The 25,650-nt window shown below is 38.7% G+C and overlaps 1 protein-coding gene across 1 annotated transcript in view; it reads right to left on the reverse strand.

Moving 5' to 3' along the window:
• The window catches only part of Kcnh8 (potassium voltage-gated channel subfamily H member 8), a 256,364-nt gene that overhangs the window by 105,598 nt on the left and 125,116 nt on the right, over window positions 1-25,650 (reverse strand). The window contains exon 7 of the mRNA XM_036168043.1: window positions 25,177-25,384. Within this exon, the coding sequence (XP_036023936.1) occupies window positions 25,177-25,384 (208 nt within the window). The remainder of the gene's footprint in view (window positions 1-25,176; window positions 25,385-25,650) is intronic.

The following is a 25,650-nucleotide window of genomic DNA, read 5'->3' on the forward strand; positions in this document are numbered from 1 at the left end:
TTTCTTTCTCTCTTGACTTCAGATTAAATTCCTAATATATTATTTAGTCAGTCGAGCCCCTCTCTCCGACTTCTGCTTTCCTAGGGTTATGCTGCATATTGAAGCTCAGTCCACAGCCCATTATGATGGTCTCAGTCCTCTGTTTACTCAGTTTTTCTCTGGGACTAGGTTAGTGACCAATAGTCATGATCCTGTTTCCCAATCTTCAGTGCTTGTGCTATGCTTTCCATTTTTTAAAATTCATTTGCCATTGTTATTTTTTTTAACTATTAGAGATTTATTAGCATAGTTAGCATAGTTAAATTCCCAGATTTCCCCCAGAAAACAGTCCAATGTAGCCACAGAACATTACTGTGGTGCTGGAGACTTTGGCAAGTTCCCTTGATGGGAGTTAGCACTCTCCACTATAGTGGGTAGCTGTTTCAGCTTTGACCTTTGAAGCACTGCCTCAGTGAGGCAGCCAGTAACTGCCATGCCTACCTATGACCTGCCCCTGCGGTGTGGCTGAGATGGGAACCCATAAGACCAAAGATCCGAGATCCCTCTGGGCTGGCCCTCTTGGCTCCTCCTGATCCTGCATGCTGGATGGCAGTCTGAGTCAGAGTTATACAGAGAACCCCACTGGACTACACCTCACCTCTCCTGGATCCTGTCACCAACCCCTTTACTGGTTGTAAGCTGCCCCCAAATAAACCTCCTTTTAACTACGTGGAATTGCCTTGTTAAATCCCCACATTACTCCAGTTCTCCCAGAACATTGTTTCCTCAAACTGTAGTTTCATCTCAGCCTATTTCGATGTAAGGACATATAAGCACCAGTGTCAGTTTCTCTGCCAGACACTGCATGTTGTCATTGCAGCTATTCTCTGCATGGAACAAGTGAATCCTTGCAACACTCCCTTTAGCATGCTGTGGGAGTTCCTGCTTCTGTACATTGCTCACACTCAGCCTCTCACCTGAATGGTTTCTAATGAATTCTCAAAATGGCTCCATTCAAGTGTCGCCATTGGACTGTATTGGAACTACCTCCACCATTTTCTGATCCTTTATGTAAGTTTTTATACATATAAATATATAAGAAAATTGATTTTTTTTGTCTTGTTTGTTTGTATGTTTGTTCCCCACCCCTTTTTGGTGCTGAGGATGACACCAATGGCTAAGCATGTGCTCTACCCCAAGCTATATCCCTAGCCCTTACAATTGTTTTCTTTTTTAATTTTTAAAAAGTTCTTGGTTTTACATCTAATATCCTCCTATGAGTGAGTACATACCACGTTTGTCTTTCTGAGTCTGGGTTACCTCACTCAGAATGATTTTTTCTAGATTCATCCATTTGCCTGGAAACCTCATGATGTCATTGTTTTTCTCTGTTGAGTAATACTCCATTATGTATATGTACCACATTCTTCAGTTGAAGGGCATCTAGGTTGTTTCCAGGTTCTGGCTATTACAAACAATTCTGCTATGAACATAGATGAATATGAGCATTCCTTGGGTATAAGCCCAAGAGTAGTATAGCTGAGTCTTGGGGGAGATTGATTCCCAATTTTCTAAGAAAGCGCCATATTGATGACTAGACTGCTACTCACAACTCCAGGGAGGCTACCTAGAAAATAGGACCCTAAGAAAGACATAGGGATTGCCTAATGACAGAAAAATGGATGAGATCTACATGAGCAACCTGCATGTGAGTGGGGATAAAATGAAGGTCAAAGGGTTGAGGGGAAGAGAGCTTAGGGGAGCGGGAGATCCCAGCTGGATCAAGAACAGAGAGGGAGAAAAAGGAATAAGAGCCCATGATAAATGAAGACCACAAGGGAATAGGAAGAAGCAAAATGCTAGAGAGGTCCCCAGAAATCCACAAAGATACCTCCATTGTAGACTACTGGCAATGGTTGAGAAAAAGCCCAAACTGACCTAGTCTGGTGATCAGATGGCCAAACAACCTAACTGTCATACTAGAAATCTCATCCAGTGACTGAGGGAAGTGGATGCAGAGATCCACAGCCAGGCCCCAGGTGGAGCTCCAGGAGTCCAATCGTTGAGAAAGAGGAGGGATTGTATGAGCAAGAATTGTTGAGACCATGATTGGAAAAAGCCCAGGGACAAATAGCCAAACTAATGGAAACACATGAACTATGAACCAATAGCTGAGGAGCCCCCAACAGGATCAGGCCCTCTGGATAAGTGAGACAATTGATTAGCTTGAACTGTTTCGGAGGCACCCAGGCAGTGGAACTGGGACCTGTCGTCCTTAGTGCATGAGCTGGTTGTTTGGAAGCTGGGGCTTAAGCAGGGACACTTTGCTCAGCCTGGGAGGAGGAGACTGGACCTGCCTGGACTGAATCTACCAGGTTGAGCTGAATCCCCAGGGGAGTCTTTGCCCTGGAGGAGATGGGAATAAGGGGTGGGCTGGGGGGAAGGCGGGAGGGGAGGGGAGGACAGGGGAATCCATGGCTGATATGTAAAATTAAATTACATTATAAAATAACACAAATTTTTAAAAAGTTCTTGGTGTGTGTACATTTTGTGCAGTCTTTTTTTAAAATTTTTAATATTGTTCACTGTCAATAGCACCATATTCTCTTGAGAAAGTCAACAATATTCATTTCATAGGAATTCTGGGAAATCTGATAGGGTTTAATTGCAACAATCTCAAAAACTTCTCCCTTGCCCCTTGTACTCTGTTTTCTCTGTAATTATTCTCCCAGAAACATAACATGAACTATGAATTTTCACACATTCCATAGGGGTTGTGCTGGTGAATGCAGTAGCTGGAAGAGATGATTTCACAGAAAATATTTTGAGGCTCTCCTGTCAAGACACCAGCATTATTTATGTTCCAGGTAATGTTTTAAGTTTAAATGATTTCCCCACAAATGTACTCCAAGTAGGAATACATTCTGGAATAATTAACCACTATTTATGTAACCTCATTTCTATATGTCAGAAAAAAATTGTCAAAAAAAGTTATGACAGAATCGATATAAGATTATTTTGGAATAAACTGATACCATTGTTCTAGAAAGATCATGAGCTTATAGGATATATGTATGCTAGCCCATTCCATACAAACACTAGCAAGTTCCATAAGTGTGTGTGTGTGCACATGTGTATATGCACAGACATGCTTTCATTGGTCTAAAAAGAGAAAGGAAATGTTCCCATACAAAAATGAGAAGCAGGAGGTCTATCACCTGTTGTTGCCACAGGGAGGATGAAGATGGACCAATGGACAGCTAGTCACTGGCAAAAAACTATGGGTTTTCCAGGCTGTGGAAGAGACTCTAAAGAAAACACTGAAATTCTATACATAGTGGAACCTGGTATAAAACTGAGACACTCACTCTCGTACCTGCAGGGAGGCAGGCAGATATGAATGTCACATGAGTTTCTGAGAATAACAGAGAAACTCTAGCTTAATAAACAATTCTCTATTGAGAAATTTAAAAAATGTAGCCTTGAGCCTTGTACATATATTGTCTATGAGACACAAGATCATTGAACCTAAAAAATATTATTTGATCCTGAGTCAAGTGATCACTTTGTTGCTCTTGGCAGAGGCAAAACCAAAGCACACAGGAAGATGGAGTATATTTTCTTGTGCATATTGGGCTGTGCAGGATTTCTACAGAAAGAAGTCCTGTTCAAGATGAGCTCTCTAGAAAAGTGAAACTGACAGAGGCAGGCAGGCAGAGTGGGCCAGGGCCTCAGAGGCAGGCATGCCCAGCAAGCCGGGGCCCCAGCAGCGGGGTGTCTGCCTAGATGCAACTGTAATAAAAACCAGAAACTGAGCTACCATCCACTGAGGAGTTAGTGAAAACAAGCTCCTAATCAAGAGTTTAGAACAAGGATGCCTTTAATCCCAACACCTGGGAAAGGAGCCATCTCCATGGGATGAGACCAGAATGGATCTGAACACTGTCTGAGGCCAACCCAGAGCCCAGCTGCTAATCCAGTGAAACCCAACAACTTGGAGGTGTTACTCAGACTCAACCCTACTCAGTTGAAATCCATCCGGGAGAGGAATCAGAACCCTACAGTTTGCAGTGTGAAGAAACAAGAGCAGCTGAGGAGTTGATGAAAGAGCAAACGTGACCTGAGAACACAAAAGAAGACACCGCCCAGCCACCAAACCAGATCACCAGAATTGTAAGTATACACTTCACCTACTGAGAACAGGTAAACTCCAGCAGATCAGGTCTCTAGCTCCTAGGCCCTACCTATTAGAGTCCCAGCGACCGACCAGACAGCTACCTTTCCCTACCACCCCCAAAAGTCCCCAAAACAAAAAACAAACAAAAAAACTAACCCCTACGAACCTAACAACCACTGAAACCATAAGCAAACTCTACACCAACTGGGATCAACTGCTCCCAGAGACAGAACCCACTACACTGATTTGACTAAGCTGATCCCAAAGAAACAGAGACCAACAGCACCAATTTAATAAAGAAATCCTAGTGAACCAAAACTAACAATTAGAACAAGAGAGGCACCTTCAGAAACAGACACTACCTACACCGAACAGAAGAAGAGATGAATAGACGCCAGTGTAAAAACACAGGGAACAACATGAAGATCTATATGACAACATCACAACCAAGCGATTCTACAACTACAAGATCTGAACATACCAAGGCAGAAGAAACAAGAAATCAACCCTAAAAATGACTTTAAGAAGATGATAGAGGCCCTTAAAGAGGAAATGAAAAACTCTATTAAAGAGGAAATAAAAAAATCCCTTAAGGAGGAAATAAATAATTCCTTTAAAGAGGAAATTAAAAACTCCATCAAAGAGGAAGTGAAAAACTCCCTTAGAGAGGAAATAAAAAAAATCCCCTTAAAGAGGAAATGAAAAACTCCATTAAAGAGGAAATAAAAAACTCCCTTAAAGAGGGAATGAAAAACTCCATCAAAGGGGAAGTGAAAAACTCCTTTAGAGAGGAAATAAAAAGTTGCCTTAAAGAAATAGAAGAAAAAACAAACAAAAAAATGGAAGAAATCAAAGAAAGCCAAGAAAAAGTAATTAAACAGATGAAGGAAACAATCCAAGATCTGAAAAATGAAATTGAGACAATAAAGAAAACACAAACTGAGGGAATGATGGAAATAGAAATCCTGACTAAACAAACAGGAACTACAGAAACAAGCATAACCAACTGAATGCAAGAGATGGCACAGAGAATCTCAGACAATGAAGACACAATAGAGAAAATAGCAGTATCAGTCAAAGAAAACACTAAAGACAAAAAAGTTGTAACAAAACATCCAAGAAGTTTGGGACACCATGAAAAGACCAAACCTAAGAATAATAGGGATAGAAGGAGAAGAATACCAACTCAAAGGCACAGAAAACATATTCAACAAAATCATAGAAGAAAACTTTCCTAACCTAAAGAAAGAAATATCTATGAAGATACAAGAAGCTTACAGAACACCAAATAAGCTAGACCCCCCCCCCCAAAGTCCCCTCTCCACATAATAATCAAAACACTAAACAAACAGAACAAAGGAAAAATATTAAGAGCTGCAAAGGAAAAAGACCAAGTAACATATAAAGGTAGACCCATCAGAATAACACCAGACTTCTCAATAGAGTCTATAAAAGCTAGAAGGTCCTGGACAAACATTATGCAGACACTGAGAGACCAGGGATGCCAACCTAGACCATTATACCCAGCAAAACTCTCAATCACCATAGACAGAGTAAACAAAATATTCCATGATAAAACCAGATTTAAACAATACCTGTCCACAAAACTAGCCCTGCAGAAAGCACAGGATGGAAAAATCCAACCTAAAGAAGCTAAACCCACCTATGAAAACTCAGGCAATAGATAATCACACACCAACAAACACCAAAGAAGGACAACACAACACAACCACAAAACAGGAACCAACAATCTCTGGTCATTAATATCCATCAATATCAACAGTCTCAACTCACCTATAAAAAGACACATACTAACAGAATGGATAAGAAAACAGGATCCATCCTTCTGCTGCATACAAGAAACACACCTTAACTTCAAAGATAGACACTACCTTAGAGTAAATGGCTGGGAAAAGGCTTTCCAAGCAAATGGACCTAAGAAACAAGCTGGTGTAGCTATCCTTATATCTAATAAAATAAACTTCAAACTAAAATCAATCAAAAGAGATCAGTATGGACATTACATATTTATCACAGGAAAAATACACCAAGATGAAGTCTCGATCTGTTTCTGGTATTGCCATTTCATAATTGGTTACTACAGCTAGCACAGTGGAGACCCTGGTGGCAAAAGTAGCTACCACAGTTAATCTTTCATTCTATTGGGCATGACAAATTTAGGTCAATAGTTATATACATTTTGATTGGCTTTGAAAGTTATAAATTTACAAATTCAAGTCCCATTTGCTCTTGGGATACCATCTTACAAGGTCTCCAATTTACAGTAAGGCTCGTTAAGCATGGGAACGGCTCAGCTGCCTTTAGCCTATCGGCTATGGGTGGGTTAAGACTTCTGTTGGTCTTTTCTGTGTTGAACACACAGATTGCAAGCCCAGTGCCACTTAGAGATCTTTGGCAACAGTTAACTCTGTAGCTCTCACATGATTGAGCCTGTATGATAATGAATATTCAGAGCTGGGTAATACCGGGGGGGGGGGGGGGGGGGAGCTCTCACCAACCTAAGACAGAATGCCTGTGTGGCCTGGACAGGTGTCTCCATGACGGGTAAGGTGACCTGCTGATGTCCCATGCAACCTAAGTCAGAAGCTCATTTTTTAGTAATAGGAGGGGACCTGTAGGGCCCTAGCTCCCATTTTGAGTAACAGTTGCATTGCTTGCTGACCTTGACCATGATATCATCCCTATGCTAATTCCCTGTGAGATTCCATACTCCTGAATGCTTAAGGGAAGCTCCTTGTCTGTGTATCCAGCATATTGGGCGTTAACAGCTTAGATGCAAGATTGTAAAACATCAGAAGAGGGGTTGAAGATTTAGCTCAGTGGCAGAGTGCTAGCCTAGCAAGTGCAAGACTCTGGGTTCAATCCTCAGCTCCCCCCCCAAAAAAAATCAGAAGTGAACTTCTGACCACTGGGGTTCTCCCATTGTGCTGTAAGCCTGTATTTAAGACCTCCCTCCTTCAATAAATGGCATTCGGCATTCAAAAAGAAGGGGAATAAAAAGGAGAAGAAGAAGGAGGAGGAGGAGGAGGAGGAGGAGGAGGAGGAGGAGGAGGAGGAGGAGGAGGAGGAGGAGAAGAAGAAGAAGAAGAAGAAGAAGAAGAAGAAGAAGAAGAAGAAGAAGAAGGGGGTCAAGATCATGATAGGGAAACCCACAGAGACAGCTGACCGGTACTAGGTGGAACTCACTGACTCTGGACTGACAGCCCGGGAACCTGCATGGGACCAAACTAGATCTGCTGAATGTGGGTGAAAGTTGTGAGGCTTGATATGTTTGTGGGGTCCCTGGCAGCAGGACCAGGACTTATCCCAGGTGCATGAACTGGCTTATTGGAGCCCATTCCCTTGCTCAGCCTTGATACAATGGGGAGGGGCTAGGCTCTCCTTCAACTTGGTATGCCAGACTTTGTTGACTACCATGGGAGGCCTTACCCACACTGAGGAGTGGATGGGGGTAGAGAAGGAGGGAGGTGAGGAGGCAGGAGGAGAGTGAGGGGGAACTGGGGTTGGTATGTAAAATGAAAAATATTTTAATAAATAAATATATTGAAAAAAAGAAAAATGAGACCGAATTGTAAAATGCATGTAAAATAATATATCATTCATAAGCATTGTCCTACAATAAATTTGTGGTGATATATTGTGTACCCTAACAAACTTTGCCTGAAGAACAGAGAACAGAAAAAGCCACTAGATTAAACATGGCAACCAGGCAGTGGTGGCACACACTTTTAATTCCAGTACTTGGGAAGTACACACTCCTTCAATTCCAGGAAGTGATGTCTGGGTAGAAAAAGGTATATAAGGTGTGAGGAGACAGGAACTAGGGTTTTTCAGGATGAGGAGTTGGTGAGGTAAGAGGTGGTGGCTGTGGCTTCTTCCTTTGTCTCTCTGAACTTTCAGTATTTGCCCCAATATTATGGCTCTGGGATTTTTTTTTAAGACAGTTTAGGAATTCATGTTACATCTGGCACCCAACATGGGACATGAATTCACAAAAGAGCCACTTGCCTGTGGCCTTGTAGTCCCCAGCTCAGGCCCAAGCTGCACATGGCTGGAATCTCCACCCTGCCTGTATCGGACTCCCTAACCTGCTGGCTAAGTTTTTGTTGCAGCAAGCTCCATGGGGTTTTGTGCTCCAAACCCCACAGGAGTTAGACACTTTTCAGATGGCTGGATCTTCCACTTCTTTCCTCTCCTGGTGGGTTTTGGCTTTTTCTGGGCCCTCTCCTCTGGCTGCTGCCACACCGTCATCTGAATTGTCACTCTCAGCAGATTTGTTGAGTCAATTGGGATTTCTTAAAGGGAAGAATTAATTAAAAGAAATTTTTTCCCATATTAAAAATTGGGAAACATTTTTACAATGGAAGACATTTGGTTTCTGTTTGACTATACATTAAATGATCTGAAAATGGAACAATTAAATGAGAGGATAATTAATGTTGATGGGATAGATGTAATGTCAATTATGAATGTTATTTGTTTGATCATTTTTGTTTTATCATTTAAAAAGTTGGTTAATATGAGTGCCAAGATAAAAGATGAGTTTTAGAAAAATTTATTAAAATAGATCATGGAGATATTCAAAACCAGACAGAAGAATTTAAAGGAGAACCAATCTCAACATTGCATTATAAAGTTACAGAGAAACAGTCTAAGGCTTTCAAACAGCCAACCTTAATCTATCTAGTAACCTTATAGGAAATACCCAGTGATAGATATCCTCAAGGTTGTGTAAGAGCTGACTGGATTCCTGTGGAGATTCAAAGAAGCAATAGTCTCATATGGCATCCATTTATCTTTTGTGAAGCAGATGGTAAACTTGTGGTCACCTTAGAATTATCCCTTAAGACTGGAGAAATTTCATTACAGCAGTCTTAGAGGCTGTATTACAGCCAATTATAATGGAGGACCTGGTGAAAAGATGAGGCTAAGACCATTGGACAATGGAGTAGGACTAAAGGTATTGAAATTTGCCAAGGTCAACTTCTTGGAGAAGGCGATTATGCTGACATACAAAGACAATCTTTATATGATGACCACACCCTGGCTTTATGCTGCAGGGCAGCCTTAAATGCTTGGAACAGAATTGAAGAAGTAGGAAAGAAAATTGAGTCATTTACTAAAGTTATATGGGGCCCCAAAGAAACCTTCACTGATTTCTTTTTTTTTTTTTTTTTTTTTTTTTTTGGTTTTTCGAGACAGGGTTTCTCTGTGTAGCTTTGCACCTTTCCTGGAACTTGCTTGGTAGCCCAGGTTGGCCTCGATCTCACAAAGATCCACCTGGCTCTGCCTCCCAAGTGCTGGGATTAAAGGCATGTTCACTGATTTCTTACAAAGATTGACTTCAGTGTTAAATAGAATGACACCAAATTCAGAAGCTAGACAGATAATAATCGAATCTCTGGCTTTTAAAAATGCTAATGCCTCAGCTGAGTCTACCAGGCTGGGCTGACTCCCCAGGGGAGACCTTGTATTGGAAGAGGTGGGAATGGGGGGTGGGTTGGGGGATGCCCTGGGGGGTGGGAGGAGGGAGGATGGGGGAATTCATGGCTGATATGTGAAATTAATTATAAAATAAAAATGCTAAAAAAAAGACAACATAAAATTTTCAAGCAACTGGATGGAACTAGAAAAACATCATCCTGAGTGAGGTAAAACAGACCCAGAAAGATGAACATTGTATGCATTTGCTTGTATGTGGATATTAGTGGTAAATAAATGCTAACAAAGATAAAAATGCTAATGTACAATGCAAAAGGATAATTATGCCATTAAAGGCAAGATCAGCACCCTTGGAGAAATGGACCCAAGATACAATAAATATTAAATCTCAGGACTGTGATGATGCTTAGATAAAGAAGTGATTTCCAGAGGTTTGAAGATAAACAGTAATATCAGATGTTTCAATTGTGGCAAACACGGACACCCAAAAAGGGACTGTAAACAGGGTGTTCCTAAAAACAGTGTTTTTCAAGGAACATTGCCAACAGAATGTCCCTCCTTTCTTGATTATGCAGAATGTATGGCAAAGGCAGACATTGGACTAACAAAAGTTAGATCAACAAGAGACAGACAAGGTCATCCTTTGCCTTTGGGATCAGGAAACTCCCTGAGGGACCTCTCATAGGCCCCCATGTCAAATTCAGTTTAGTCCTTTACTGTCACCATGGAAGAAATTATTTCCCAGAGCAATTAAAGAACCTAATGCCTATTGCAAGAAACTATACTGCTCTGGATGCTAGAACAACTTTAGAAAATAAAACAAAAATTTAAGGAGAAACCATAAGTCAAAACTGATAAAAAGATAGTAAAAGGAACCACCTAAAGGTTAGGGTTGGGGAAGGGTTTTGTTTTTGTCTTTCAGCAAATGAAGGCTAAGGAATCTGAAGAACACTGGACAAATGAGACATCTGAAGAAAAAGGACAAATCAGCCAGGAAAAAAATGTTGATGTTCTGTAGTGAACCATGACCATGTCTAACAGCAACTGTTAAGACTTCAAAAAGATGATGGGACCCCACAATGATGATTCCGCCAGGACAATTTTAATGCCACCAAGCTGACAAACACCACCCAAAAATCATCTTTAGACTACAAACTGCTCAGGACAATATTAAGATGGCTAGCTGAGATGATACAGCCTCACAGACTACTCCAATCAGGACTTGACCATAATCCTAAATTTTCTTTGTATCCCCCTAAGACTACCAGCACCCCCAATCACCAGGAAGTATCCTAGGAAACTATAACCACATTCCCCCAAAATGGATTATGGATGCTTCTCTTTGTTTAGGGGTTGGCTAAAAACTGTTATTGGTCATAGTCAATCTCTCTCTAAAAGAAGAAAGGAGGATATGATATAGAAATGATAGGATAAAAGTGTAGATTATTGAATCTACTCTGAAAAGAAAAAAAGAGGATATAGATATGATAAGGTAAAAGGTAGATTATTGAATCTACTCTGAAAAAAAAAGATAAAGAAATGATAGGCTAAAGGGTAAATTATTGAATCTACTTTGAAAAGAAAAAAGGGAGAATATGGATATGATAAGAGAAAAAGGTAGATTATTGAATCTGCTTTTAAAAAACAACTACTAGTTTTAAATATTTTACATTGGATTGGATTGTTTTATATTGTATACGAATTTTGTATGTTGATACAAATTTGAGATTAATTTTGTTATAACATACTACACATACACTTTCTAATCTTGTTCAAGATATTGTACCTATACAGTTCATTTAACAAAATAATGCAAATTTCTAGTTCTTGACAGTAATTATTACCAACTAATTGTGATATAAAGAAATATAGGTTAGTAGTTATTCACTTATTACAATCAAACTTATGGTTAGGTATGTTTTCAAGGTCAAAAAGAGGTAAATTTTAGATAGACAGGTCATCTTCAAACACTTCAGATATCTACAGAATATGGCATTTAAGATGCTTTAATAACATAGATTCTTACTTTTTTTTTTTTTTTTTGACTATGAAAATTTATGTTTGCTCCTGGCAGCACCATCTACTTCAGAGAAGATGATGGGCATCTGTAGCAGGAGTTTACTTCCTTTGTGGCAAAAGTTAGCTACTGGGCAAGAAAGTGCCCTTGCTTCAACTGCTGACAGTATGCTGCCCAAATGGACAAGCAGGACATAAAAGAAAGGACTGCTAAACCTTGCCAAGACAAGGTAGGAAGACAATTTAAAAATCCTGCATCATAGATAAGTCTATCAGATATGCTGGGCCTCTAGGCTGAAGATGGATGTCCCATTGTTGCAGAGGAAACTTGGGTGACTGTCCAGGCAGCTAGCTGTTTCTGTCATTTCTCACATTTTTTGGAAGTTGCTTGTTTGCACTTCCTGCTTACTCAGTTAATACTATTTCCTTCTCAGGTCTCTGAGAGAGTTGAAGACTAGATAGTTATAGTTGTAGTTTTCCTTGTTAACAAATTTAGAAAAACTCACTCAAGAGGTGTAAAGTGTATATGTTTGAAAGACATCAAAAGATAGTTTTTGGTTGGTAACACAAATTAGGATAAAAAGTGAATTAGGTACAACATTTTAGACTCACCAAAATAGGATAAATAATGGAGTATTTTCTCTGAATTTGTCAAATGTTAATGGACTGGACATTGTTAATGTAATTCTTGACTGTATATTTTGTATATACTTATTATATGTAGTTTTTCTTATATTAGTTATATTCTTCTTTTATTATTTTAGACAAAAAGAAGAAATGTGGTAATATATTGTGTACCCTAATAAACTTTGCCTGAAGATCAGAGAACAGAAAAGGCCACTAGATTAAACATAGAGGTCAGGCAGTGGTAGCACACACCTTTAATCCTAGCACTTGGGAGGCAGAGATCTGTCTGGATCTCTGTGAGTTCAAAGCCACCCTGGACTACATGAGAGTGACTCAGTCTAGGAGAGGAATAGAGCTAGGCAGTGTTGTTACACACATTTAATCCCAGTACTTGGGAAGTGCATACTCCTTTAATCCCAGGAAGTGATGGCTGGGCAGAGAAAGGTATATAAGGCATGAAGAAACAGGAACTAGTTTTTTTTCAGGCTGAGGAGTTGGTGAGGTTAGAGGTGGTGGCTATGGCTTGTTCCTTTATCTTTCTGATCTTTTAGTATTTACCCCAATATTCTGGCTCTGGGGTTTTAATTAAGACCATTTAGGAATTTGTGTTACATGAATTAGTAGTAAAAAATAAAAACAGGGAAATATAAATGTGTTCTTTAAATTTTCAAATTCCATTCAGGAATTCAACATAATGGAAATGCTGGAAACTTTCAAAAGCAGACTACATACCAAGGGATGTAAAGAAATCTGAAAAATTTTCAGATAGAATTCCCATATTTGGTTTTAAGTTGTTATAAGGATCTTCAGTAAGTATATAACTAAATTTAGAACTTGGATAATAGACATATACATGTGGTGGCTTGAATAAGAATATTCCCCATGGGCCCACACATTTGAACTCATGATCCTCAGTTGGAGGTGCCCTTTGCAGAGTGCTTTAGGTCCAGGCTTTCTAGAGGAAGTACTCCATTGGGGGTGGGCTTTGGCATTAGAAGGCTGGCATCACTCTCAGTTTGTTCTGTTTTATGCTTGCCCTTGAAGATGTGAGTTCTCAGCATCCTATTTGTGCCGCCATGCCTGCTGCTTACTACCATGCTTTCTTGACACAATGGACTCTTACCCTTCACGACCATAAGTAAGCTCAAATAAGCATTTTCTTCTTTTAGTTGGCTTGTTCCTGGTTTTTTATCACAACAGAAAAGTACCTATAAAACTTTGAACTAAAAATTATAGAAATTATCTCAACAAATATTGAGGAACGAATACCATATAGACTAAGATCACTGATACTAATGAGCATAATTAGAACTTAGTAACAATGTGTTGTCAAAGCTATGTAACTTGGATAATAATTTCTAAAGATTTATTCACTTAAAATGGGCAACATTAAGTACATTATCTAGGAAAGGAAAGAAAATGAACATCAGTTAGTCCAGTGTCTAAATTCTCAAAAGAAACAGAACTAGCCAAAACAATGCAAGAAAGGTGGTTCAGCCAGGGAAAGAAAATTCAAACCAATTGTTGTGCTATTTAATATTCCTGGAATTTCACACCCTGTAAAGGAAAACCATGAGTAAAGATAATGGGATATTATGGGCTGTTTCAGAGAGGAACTAGCAGTAGATGTGACATCAACAGATGCACAGCATGCATACCTGCGCATGTTTACCCAAGTAAGCTGTGTGCATTTAAGGAAATTTGCACTTATTGCTCACTGATCACTATCTGTGTAATATGAGTGCCAAAAAAAAAAAAAAAAAAAAAAAAAACAATACAAAAAAACCCCTGATATTCTCTCAGTGGAGGGAGAACAAATCAACCAGGAGAATCAGGACAAATCTGAGAAAGGAAGTAAAAAGCTAAGAAAAGAAGACAAAAGCCCCAGCTTTTGTACAGCCTGTCTGATCTCAGAGAAGTTATTCCATCAACATATGTCTGTTTTCTTGTATATACAGAGGTGTTAATAATATTTGGGCTCTGATGGCCCCAGGCTCCAAGGAGGAAGCATGTTCCTGCCCAGTACCATTTGTTAAATATATATATACACATAATGTGTGTGTACATATATATAGCATTTTAATTTATGTATATGCATGCTTGTACATGTGTCTATGTGCAGATAGTGTGGATGCCCACAGATTTCCTGAAGGTGGCGTTACATCATGGGTGCTGGGAACTGAACTCCATTTCTCTGCAAAAGCAGCAAGCAAGCACTCTTAACCACCAAGCCACCTCTCCAGCCTTTCCTGGAAATGTTTTGCCATTTCATCCTTACATTTTAAATCAGAGACTTAGCCTGAACATAGAGGTGGTCAGTGCTCATAGTCTTTTACTCTAAGATTAATTTTCACAATACATTATAAATACATCAGTAACTTAAGAGCTTTCAATGCATTCTTCCTCGACTAGAATAATGACTGATGATTTTTTTTACTGAGATCATAAACAGAAGACTTGTTACATATATAAACTTCCTAACAACTTAAATTAAGAAATGAAAAATCAGTAATAATTCATTTTAAGTGGGAGATAAATAGTTGAAAGTAAGTCGTTGTCAGAAGGTTTGAGGAAAGCATTGGCTGGAATCCACGTTGATTGAGAGAAGGGTCAGCCCAGATCACCTTCATCCTCTTGGATCTCTGCCTTTTGGTGAAGACTAAGAACCTCCCCGCAATTCTTCCCTGCTGCCCCATTCAGCCTTCCACAATCATCCTGGACTAGGACTCAGATTAGAACATCACTCAACCCTCATCTGAGAAGCTTCTAGCAGTAGAATGTAATTAACTTGCAGACCTACAACTGGACTATATATAGAGAGATTTTGGAGCACTCAGTCCTAAATAGGATGTCTTCATCAAACCCCTCTCCTCAAGATTGGATCTATGTGGAAGAAGAGGCAGAAAGACTGTAAGAGCCACACATAGGTGGTGGATGACTGCAAGGTATTAAGATCTTCCTGACACAACAGGGCTGATGTACAAATGATTTCAGAGAGACAATAACAGCATGCACAAGTCCTTCATTGATGCTAACCAGACAAAATCTCAGCATTGAAAAGGGAAATGTGGGCACCAAGTCCTACCCCTCACACAGAAACTATTTGCTATTGATACCTGCTGGGAAATGGGGAAAAAAATTCATTTTCTCCAATAGAGTATCTCTGAATAGATCAACCACACTCCAGCTCAGGTCCCATGCCCAGGAGTAGTTGGCCAACAAAAAAAGACTCTGTTTTTTGTTTGTTTGTTTTGGTAATTTTTTGTTTGCTTGCTTTGACTTTTGTTTTTTTGTTGTTTTTTTTTTTTTTTAGTTTTTTGGTCTTTTTTGAGAGAGAAAAAGAACATAAATGGGTGGGTAGGAAGGTGGAGATAATCAGAAAGGCTTTGGGGGAGGTGAAAGAATATGATAAAATATATTTTTCTTTTTATTAAAATACTTTTTCATTGAAAATATATTCTATAAAATTTTTAATAAAATACTTTAAAATATTAAAAGGTCAGAGGTAAATATTCAAAAGGGGCAGGAACCAGGTTATGGTGTTATGATTCAGATAATGGTACAATAACCTAGATAATGTTTTATGAACCAGAAAAGCAAAATGGCTTAATAATGATATATATGAACACTTAACTATATCTGTGCTTACTGTAATGACTACCTGGTTCCATGAGAGAAACAAACCAACTCCTTCTTTAAGTTGTATTGAATACTGAAGAAATTAAAAAACTGCACAGTAAAAGTCCCCAGAACAAAATCACAATTTAACAACAACAGAATCCCAGTGTCTGACATTTTCTGCTTTCATTACCTGTACTTCCTAGCAGTTCACTTTTAACCACAAGAGTAATTAGTATGCTGCCTTTTAACTGTACAAATAATGAGGTATCATTAAGAAATATAGAAATGGTGGGATTTATTTCTAAGCACTAAACAAGGACTGATTTTAGAAATTCTTCCCCTATTAGTAGTATACATGGAATCAGGAGATATTCTACATTCACCTTGACCACTCTGGATCAGAGAGAGCTCATGCAGGCGTTTGTGGTATAAAGATGATCCATATATGTCTAGTCACACACATATCCGTATTCATATATACTTGTATGTATATTGATAATTATATCGCAATCCCACTTTGTAATCCCATGGCATTCCTATGCTTGCAAGCTATTTTACATGGTCTTATTTAAGCCCATTTGAGGCTCTCCAGTTAGGTATTATTTATTGTTTCTATTTTATAGATGATGATAATCTTTTTCTAGTATAGATTTACTATGAGATAATATGTGTAGTGTTCTTTATTATAAAATAATTAAAAACATTGGTTTTCTTTCCTACTATAATATGGAGTTTTAAAAAATTTCCCATGGCATTTTTTTAACCCCGATTTTACAAGCTGTCAATTTGTCAGCAGAAACTAATAATGTGCACCAAAGATTTGGTAAATACAGCTATAGCACATTCTTCAGGATTTTGTAGATTGCACTATGCCTTCAAGTCCTTCAGGACAGGGGTAAAATTGGGCTGCTTTTCTCAAGCCTCTACGACAATAGAAGCTTCCTGGCTGGCAGCTTGTGTTCTAAAGTGTGGACATTCAGGAACTCTGGGGCAAAGAGTCTATGCATTGAAACCAATGTTCTTTAGGTGTGTCTTTGTCTTTGTCTCCCAGAAGCCCTGGTGACCTGGAATCTTATCAGCTGCCTGCCTACTATCTGAAACACAGAAGTCCTTTTAGAAAGGTCTGGACCCATGTCATTGAAAACTTTTTTCTTTTTTGCTTGATTTTTCTCAAAATGCCCAAATAAGTTTAAACATAAGATCAGATTGTAGCAATAAATAATGGACATTTCTATTTCTTTCATTTCTCCAATATCTATGAGGAAAATGTAGTTGTAAACTACTCAAAATAATAAGTGAGTCTGAGTTTTTTAAACCACTTATTCTCTGTGGCAAAAGAGAATAAAAATTTGAATCAAAAAGCTGGAACTATTTTCTGTTTTCCAAAAGCTTCTTTCTGAAGCCGAATAGAGAATTAGAGACCTTTTTCCAATAAAGATGCAGTGCTTGATTTTCGATTCCCATCACTGACAGTCACAGGAACAGTTCCTAATGATGACCTTCAGAGCTGTGTTTAACTGCCTTAGCACTGATAGTTGTTACTTTCAAGTCGACCTCCACAATCAATTGGGAACAAAGAAATGTGTTGACAAGCTGGGGATTGGAAGAGGCTGAGGCAATGGAAGAAGATAGGAAGCACCGAGCTGCTTCAGATTGGAGCTCTTTATTACTGGCTGCATATGATCCCTCCAACCTCAAGACTTCCACAGCATTTCTACTCAAAGTAGAGAGATGAACTGGTAATACCCAGGTCTCCTGGGAGCTTGGTGCAAAGAAAGGGTTTGGCTTCACCGCCGACCTACTGACCTGTATTTTGAGATCTGTGGTGGCTCTAGTGACACTTTAAAGTCAAAGGCACTATTTTTAACAGTTAGAAGCTAGGAGTGGTGTCAGTACCTACAATCCCAGTACTCACAGGGTTAAGGCAGAAGAATCGTGATTTTGAGGGCAGCCTAAGCTACCTAGTATGACACTGTTTCAGAAAAAAAAAAAAGTGAAAGCAAAGGGACAAAGCCAGGTAATTCTCAGAGACCTGGAAGTGCTTACTTCAATCTCTGGGAGACATATTTGTATGCTCTCTATGATCTTCCTTCTTCAGCATTTATTTTTATTACTTTTAAGTGTGTGTGTGTGTGTGTAGGGGGGGTTATGTGCATTGCATGCATGTGCCCACAGAGGTCAGAAGAGGAAGCCTGATTCCATGGAGCTGGAACAGGTGGTTGGGAGTCACTCAAGAGTCACTCAGTGTTATTCCTCGGAATTGAATGTGGATACTTGGCAAGAATAGTATATTAATTACTTTTCTATTGTTGTGATAAAACACTGCGGCCAAGGCAATTTATAGAAGGCTTTATTTGGGGCTTCTAGTTCCAGAGCAATAGGAGTCCATCACAATCATGGTGGACAGCACCACAGCATGCAGGCAGGCAGGTATGGTGCTGAAGTAACTGCTGAGATTTCACAACCTCAACTATGAACAGGAAGCAGAGAGCACATTTGGGATGGCAAGAGGCTTTTGAAAGTTCAAAGCCCATCCCCAGTGATACACTTCCAACAAGTCCATATATCCTAATCCTTCTCAAACAGTTCCACAAATTTGAGACCAAGTGTTCAAATGCTAAAGACCTATGAGGGACATCTCATTCAAATTGCCACAAGAAGTAAGTGCTCTAGCTGGATAAACTATCTCTCCAGTCCTATCCACAACATTTTCAATCTATCCCTTCTTTATCTCATGGGTCCTCACAATGTGAATCTTATAGGTAAGCCTCACCATGAAGAGTTTTTATAATCCTTACTGTAAAACCTGTAAGGTAGAATGCCAAAACCTCCTGTCTGCTCTAGGAAAATGTGATTCACTTAGTGAAGTAGTCAGCTTACCATACATAAGTATGTTCAGTTTTCCCTCTGTTACATGAGGCATACACATACTTTGCAGTTAATAATTTAGAGATCCTTCAAATCTATCAGATATGATAGATACCAATAAGATACAGGTGTCTCAGCATTACAATTATCAATGAAACATCCTAAGTCATATACAAATTAATTTTTCTCCCTTTTCTAGGTTCTTCTGGTATGTTTGTCTATGATTGACATAGATGCATTTTGTATGGCTACAAAAAGTAGGCCTATTCCAACCTGAGAATTAAGAGATAAACTACTTCTTATGTTATCAACTATCTTCTAACCCTTAGTAGATCATCTATTTCAAAGTTCAGCCTGTTATAATCTTAAATTGAATAATTTGAGAAAGGACATAAAATAATATTTTAGGTAAGAGATGGACCTACTGACTTGGACCAGTTTAGCTAAGGAATTAAACACTAAGGAGGAGTTCACTACTGTCCTCCACAAGAGTGCAAACTGTGTTAGAGCAGGCAAGACGTGTGGAGCATCACCCAGTCTGTGCAGTTCAGCCAGTTCAGTTTCACATGGCGATATCAGTGAAGTGTGTGATGACTCAAAGAGGGCTTTTAATAAATATTTTTCAACTTTTCTGATAAAAAAGCTTTTATCAGCTTTTAAGTATAAGATAAAATATGATTTGTCCTTGTTTTTTTTTTTTTTTTTTTTTTTTTTTTTTTTTTTTTTTTTTTTTTTTGTTGTTGTTGTTGTTTTGCCTTTCTTTTTTTATTTTTGGCCAGCTGGCTAATATACTACTTAAGGGGGAATTTCTCTACTGCATATGTACTACAGAGGCAGAATGAGAGGAAAGGAGTCTGTACTGGTTAGCTTAACCATTAAGATGCCATAACTTAGAATCGCCTGCTGAGATAGTCTTAGTGAGGAATGATCTTGATCGGACTGGTCTGTGGATATGTTTGTGGGGGATTGCTTGATTGTTAATTGCTATAGGAAGATCAAGCCATTATGGGTGTCACTGTTTCATTGATGAGGAGTTCCTGATCAGTCTGGGTGGTGGAGAGACTAGGAGCAATCAACCAAGCAAATAAGCCTGCATACATTCATTTCTCTCTACTCTTGACAATGGATACGTTGTGACTAGCTGCTTGAGTTCATGTCTTGACTTCCCCTCAATCATGAACTATAAGCTGGAATTATAAACTGAATAAAATATTTCTCCTCTAAGTTGCTTTTCATTAGGACATTTTCTCACAGAAAGAGAAATGAAACTAAAACCAAGTCTCTTTTTTGTCTTGGCAGTCTGAAGATATTAGACATTTTTTTGGTATGTGACTAATATGTGGTCATTATGTATTTACTCTTCAGGGACCAGGAAGTACAGGGTGAGATAACAGGAAATCCCACTCCAACATATGTAGAACAGATGTTGAGTTTCTTGTCATTTTTACTGTGTTCCTATAGCTTGTTTCTCAAGATTTCTTCTAAGAACTGATGAGTCCATGAGTCCTCTTTTTTTGTTTCTATAATTCAGAATGTGAATGAAGCACAAGACTCATGTCCTCACTAAATTTGGATAAAGCTGCTGTTTTTCTCTAGCACTGTTCACTGGGGTATGGAAACCAGAGAGTTTGAAGGTGCCCTTATTTACTGATAAGAACAATGTTGGCAATGGTAGGAGCCAGGAGCAGGAGCACCTAATGCACTAGGTATTGTGTGAGGCAGCTTCGAGGAAGAGCTCTACATCCACACCTGCTACAGATGAGGAAAACAGATTCACTCAGGCCACAACAGGGGTCACAGGCCTAGCAAATCCTTGAGGTAGATTCAAATCTAAATGGTAGCAGCTTGAAACTGAATTCTTCCTAATTAAGATCCCAGGAGAGTGATTTGAAAACAATTTCAATGTCATTAACTGAACTTTACAGCTGCCATTAATTGAATTCTAGAAATGATAATAATAACAATAAAATGCACACTTATTAACTGAGACATATGGAAGCCAGAGAAATCTGACACCTGTCATTTTTGCAGCACTGGGGGTGGGATCCAGTGCCTCCTGCATAATTAGTAAGTGCTTTAACACTGAGTAATACTCCAAGACCTTGTCACATAGTTTGCCTGTATTGAAGTTTCTTATAGGAAACAAACAAAGCAGCCCTCTAAAAGAGGCCAATAAAAACATTTCCTTGCAACCAAATAAAAATTCAACTTTAAAAAGTACTCTCAAATTTACTTGTGATACATTTCTTCAATATAAAATTAAATAACCCTTAACACTCTTTAAATATTGCATAAAACTGTCACACCTTAACAGGAGGTCAGGATGGATGTCGGACCTACCAATTATGTTAGTTTTAACTCTGTTAATACTCAGAACAAAACATCCTATAGGTAACGCATATGACTTGTTGAGCATAATACCTAAATCAAATGGCAACACTTTGCAAATTATTTTCTAAATAACCTTCCTATGCAAAATGATATTCATTGGTTTCTTTCATAAGAGTAGTTGTCATAATAATATCATTATGACAGCTACAGCAGATAGGATTTATTGACAGTGACTAGGTGCTAGCTACAGTGCTAATGACTTTACAGAGCTTTGCTTTCCATTTTTTCATCTTTGCATGTGTGTGTGATGTGTATATATGTGGGAATGTATGCATGTGCATGTATGTGAGTGTGAATGCACCAATGACAACCTTGCTTGTTGGTCCTCTATCCCACATCTTGCTTTTACAGGGAGATCTAGACATAGGATCCCACACTTTCACAGCAAGCACTGAGCCAGCTTCCAATATGCTTCACATATGTTTATATGTTTGGTAACTTAATACTGAAAACCTCAAAGAGACTTATAACATTATTGCCATGTTACAGACATTGGAGAGGAAACAGTTAATGGCTTCTCTTTCATTCCTGCTGATCTATATTAAAGGACCTCAGCTTCTAAAAGAACCCTCTGACCTGTTCTGCCTTAGCAGAAAGCACAAGCTATAGATGTAGTATAACTAGTCTAAGGACTCGCTCCATGACATCCAACATACTAGTTTTGGTACAGAGAACCAAGTATACAATGGACACCTAAAAAATGTTATTTTCAGATAAACGAGCAAACCCATAGTGATCAGCCTGTTCTCTCTGTCTTAGCCAGAAAAGTTTTCCAGTCTCTCTTTGTAATCTTCCTAACAGTCAAGACTATAGAGAGATTTCTAGACAAGTTTGGGAATCTAGGTTCCTGAACCATGAATGCCACTTAGTCACAAATGACACTGACTATTGATCCATTTAACCATGCCAAGAGTTGTATCCCAAAGAGTAGTCATGTAGAGAATAAATCAATACACATAGAGCTTGCATAACCTACAGCTAGATTTTTTCATTTGATAAAATAAGTTGGATTTGGGTCCTCCTTAGTCTAATAAAAACACCCAGACAAACTTCAAAATCACCTAAATAATAGCTTCATACATATGAAAATATGAACTGAAATAGACAAATCATTTCACAACCAGTTTCTAATAAAATAATCCAAAAAATACAGAGTCTTCACTCTAAAAAAAAAAGACATCTTATAAAAACTGGCATTGACCAGGCATAAAGATGAACTTCAGTTTGTTTTGAAACAAAATGCCAAAGCACTTTAGTTGTCAGTATTGAACTTGCTAAGGACAAAAGGAGAGTAATTGGATAATTGACAATGATTAAAAAGAGGTTTGTCCTTCAGCCAGAAGAACCTGTTCTATGTGTTAGCCACAAGAGTAAAGAACAATGTGTTCTCTAACAGGGTTTTATTTATGTACTGAATTTTTTGATTTATGGTAATTGGAGGAGAAAAGGATAAAACTTACCACTACCAAAAAAGAAATTACACAGTAAAAATAAACTAACAGGTAGAAACGCTCTGATTATTTAATATGCAGACAAATCTTAGCTGGGAAAGAATTTAGTAAGTACACAAATGATACAAGTATTTTAGAGGAAGGGAAAGTCCTTATCCAAACATATTTACAGGCATGATGAGCATGACTCCTTTCTAATCACATCACAAGAACTATTTAGACAGGAAATTTAATCTCCAAAGAGATTACTTTTACCTCATCTGAGTAAAAATAGTGATTCTATGATAAGCCATGATCTTAACAAAACCTCAATACACCCTCAAACTAGCTGATTTGGGGGTGGCTGCAGCAGATGGCGGATGGACACTAGCCTGTGATAAGAATATATATCTCATATATTCTTAGGAAGCACACAGATTTGAATTTGTGTTTTCATGAGAATCATGTATCATAGAATCCAGAAAAAGACTTTTCAGTTATTTAGTGGGATTCTTACATTGTAGACAAGGGAACTGTGGTCCAGATAACTGAACTAAATTAGTTAAAATCTAAAAGTTGGTTAGGGAGGGCAGAAGAGGTTTACAGATGTGAGCCCCATGTCTTCCTGCCACTGTGGTGTGCCCTTCTGCCTTAGCCAGGATGAGACCAGCTTACAACCTTCCTGTTACAGTGAACTCTAACACCACAGTCAAGGTTGGGGCTAATATGGTACACTTTAGGTTGCTGGCTCCCTCATTCTTAAAATATAAACAGCTCTGCATATTTGTGGGAAGAAAAACAAGAGCTAGATGGTATCTCTGTAGCATAGCTCACACAGTAGAAGGGCAATGAAAAACATTCCTCATCTACCTCAAATTTTAGAGTGTGAGGAAGCTGAATTTCCCATCTGGAGACCCTCAGACAAACCTTACCAATTAAAATGAATGTACAGGTCTGGAGCCTGAAGGATATCAGGCCAGGCCTAACATAGAATCAGATGTGGAACACAAGACAGAATTTTAATATAGACTGAAAACAAAAGGCAGTTCAAATCCTGGAACTCACTGAAAACTATTAAGACAACACCAGAGCATTTGAGGGAGGCCAGCAGTATCAGCGAAGTCAGACCCCGAATCTCTCATCCATCTCCTTCCCTCTCCCTCTTTCTCCAGCTGGATCTCATTATTTTTTTAATCTATGACACCTTTGCTTCCACATTACAGTTTTATTTATTTCCTTCATTCATTATGAGAATTCAGAACCATAACAAGATATTTAAAACATGCTATGTTATTTAAAAAAAAAAAAGGAAGAAAAGAAGCCCTTCTATGAAGAAAATCATCATAACACATCATTCACTTTGTGGAGCTCAGTTGAGAAGAAAATTAACTTTCTTCAACCTGCTTCCTCAAGATCTCCAGCTTGTGTTTAGCGATGCCCTGTGAAGGTTTTGTACATGCTCTGTGGTGAGAGAGTGACAATTAGGATAGCCAGCACAGGATGCTCCAAACACAAGTTGCCCAGCAGCTGGACATATTGGGCACTTCTCTTGCTGGGAGTCTCCTGTGGTTTAGTCCTCTGCAAAGGGCTGAGCTTCTTCCAAAAGTTCAAAATTGATTTTTGATGGAGAGGATAAGTGAAGAAATTTCAGCCAACTAAGAGACAGATTCTTTTGATTAAATGTCAAAACAAAAGTAAAAACAATAGCCCTCCAATAGACAGTACCATGGCAATTCCAGAGAGTGTGGAGAAGATGATGGCTGCTTCAGTGTAAAAGGGTATCTGCCTCTTGAGAATTTTTATTTTCTGTAAATTTCCATAGATTTTAAAATGTGTTCCTGTGCTTGTCATTGCATATTCATTTATACTAAATTATGTAACACTTGAAAGAGAAACCCCAACATTTTATGGATTATGGAACTACTAAATGTTTGAAATATTTGTTAATAATCCTGTCTTCTGTTCAATTACTGATCCTCTGAGTATGATACATCCTTTTGGCAGTTTACCTTCCTAATGAGAAAGAGAAAGGCTCATCTTCTTCATTAGAAGGAAAACTCAGATATAAACCATTGTTTTCTTGTGGTTCCACAACTTAGTGAAGGACCTTGGAGCAGTTTCACACAATTTCCTGCTACTAGCTCTACACTGGACAATGACAAGGTAAGATTATACATGCATCCCAACGCTTCCATAGCCCTGCTGAACATTTTGAACAACTTAGATCTTTTTTAAGTTTCTTTAGCCTAAAGGTTGAACCTGATAAATTTTGATAACAATGCAAGGCTCCTGAAGGAAACCTTTGTCACTTGAATTTTAAACTGAAAAAAAAAAAATTCAGTAAGAAGGAATGTGTTTATAAAACCATGTAGGGCAAAGAGGATTGGCAGGAGTGGGGAGAGCATGGAAGTGGAGAATGGAGGAGGATTGAAAATGCACTGAAAGTACATTATTTACAGATGAAAATAGTCTACACAACCCAGTATAGTAAAAAATTTAATAAATACATGACTAGAATAGATTCACAAACACATTTCACTTCCCTCATACTCTACACAACATTCCCTTTTAACTAAAAGTGGAAACTTTTACAGAAGCCCTTACCGACTTCCCACTTGAGAAGGCTGTTGTCCTCCCTCTCCATTTTTCCAATGACATACCAGATACATGCCATCCAGTGTGCAAGGAGAGCAAACATGGACATGAGCAAGGTGAGGACAATTGTGCTGTGCTGAGAATAACGGTCCAGTTTCTGCAGGAGGCGCAAAAGACGCAACAGCCGGACAGTCTTCAGGAGATGCACAAGGGACACCTGTGGTGGGGACAGAGAACCATGGCTTGGTTCAGAAGCTGCACTCATAGCACAGTGTTTTATGTAACCTACACCCAAGTTTCTGAAATGGAGGATGATGGTGGTTTCACCCCTGTGGTACTACTGAGGAGTGTTTCTGCTCCTCAGATACTATATCAAAAGGTGAAACGATGAAGTAAGGTAGACTAAAGGTTACAGAGGTTAATTTAATTTTTCCTGCAAACACTTGACTTTATTCATTATAATTGACTTTGTTTTCTGCCTGA

This window comes from Onychomys torridus, chromosome 18, assembly GCF_903995425.1.
Source record: "Onychomys torridus chromosome 18, mOncTor1.1, whole genome shotgun sequence".
NCBI classification, from domain to species: Eukaryota; Metazoa; Chordata; class Mammalia; order Rodentia; family Cricetidae; genus Onychomys; species Onychomys torridus.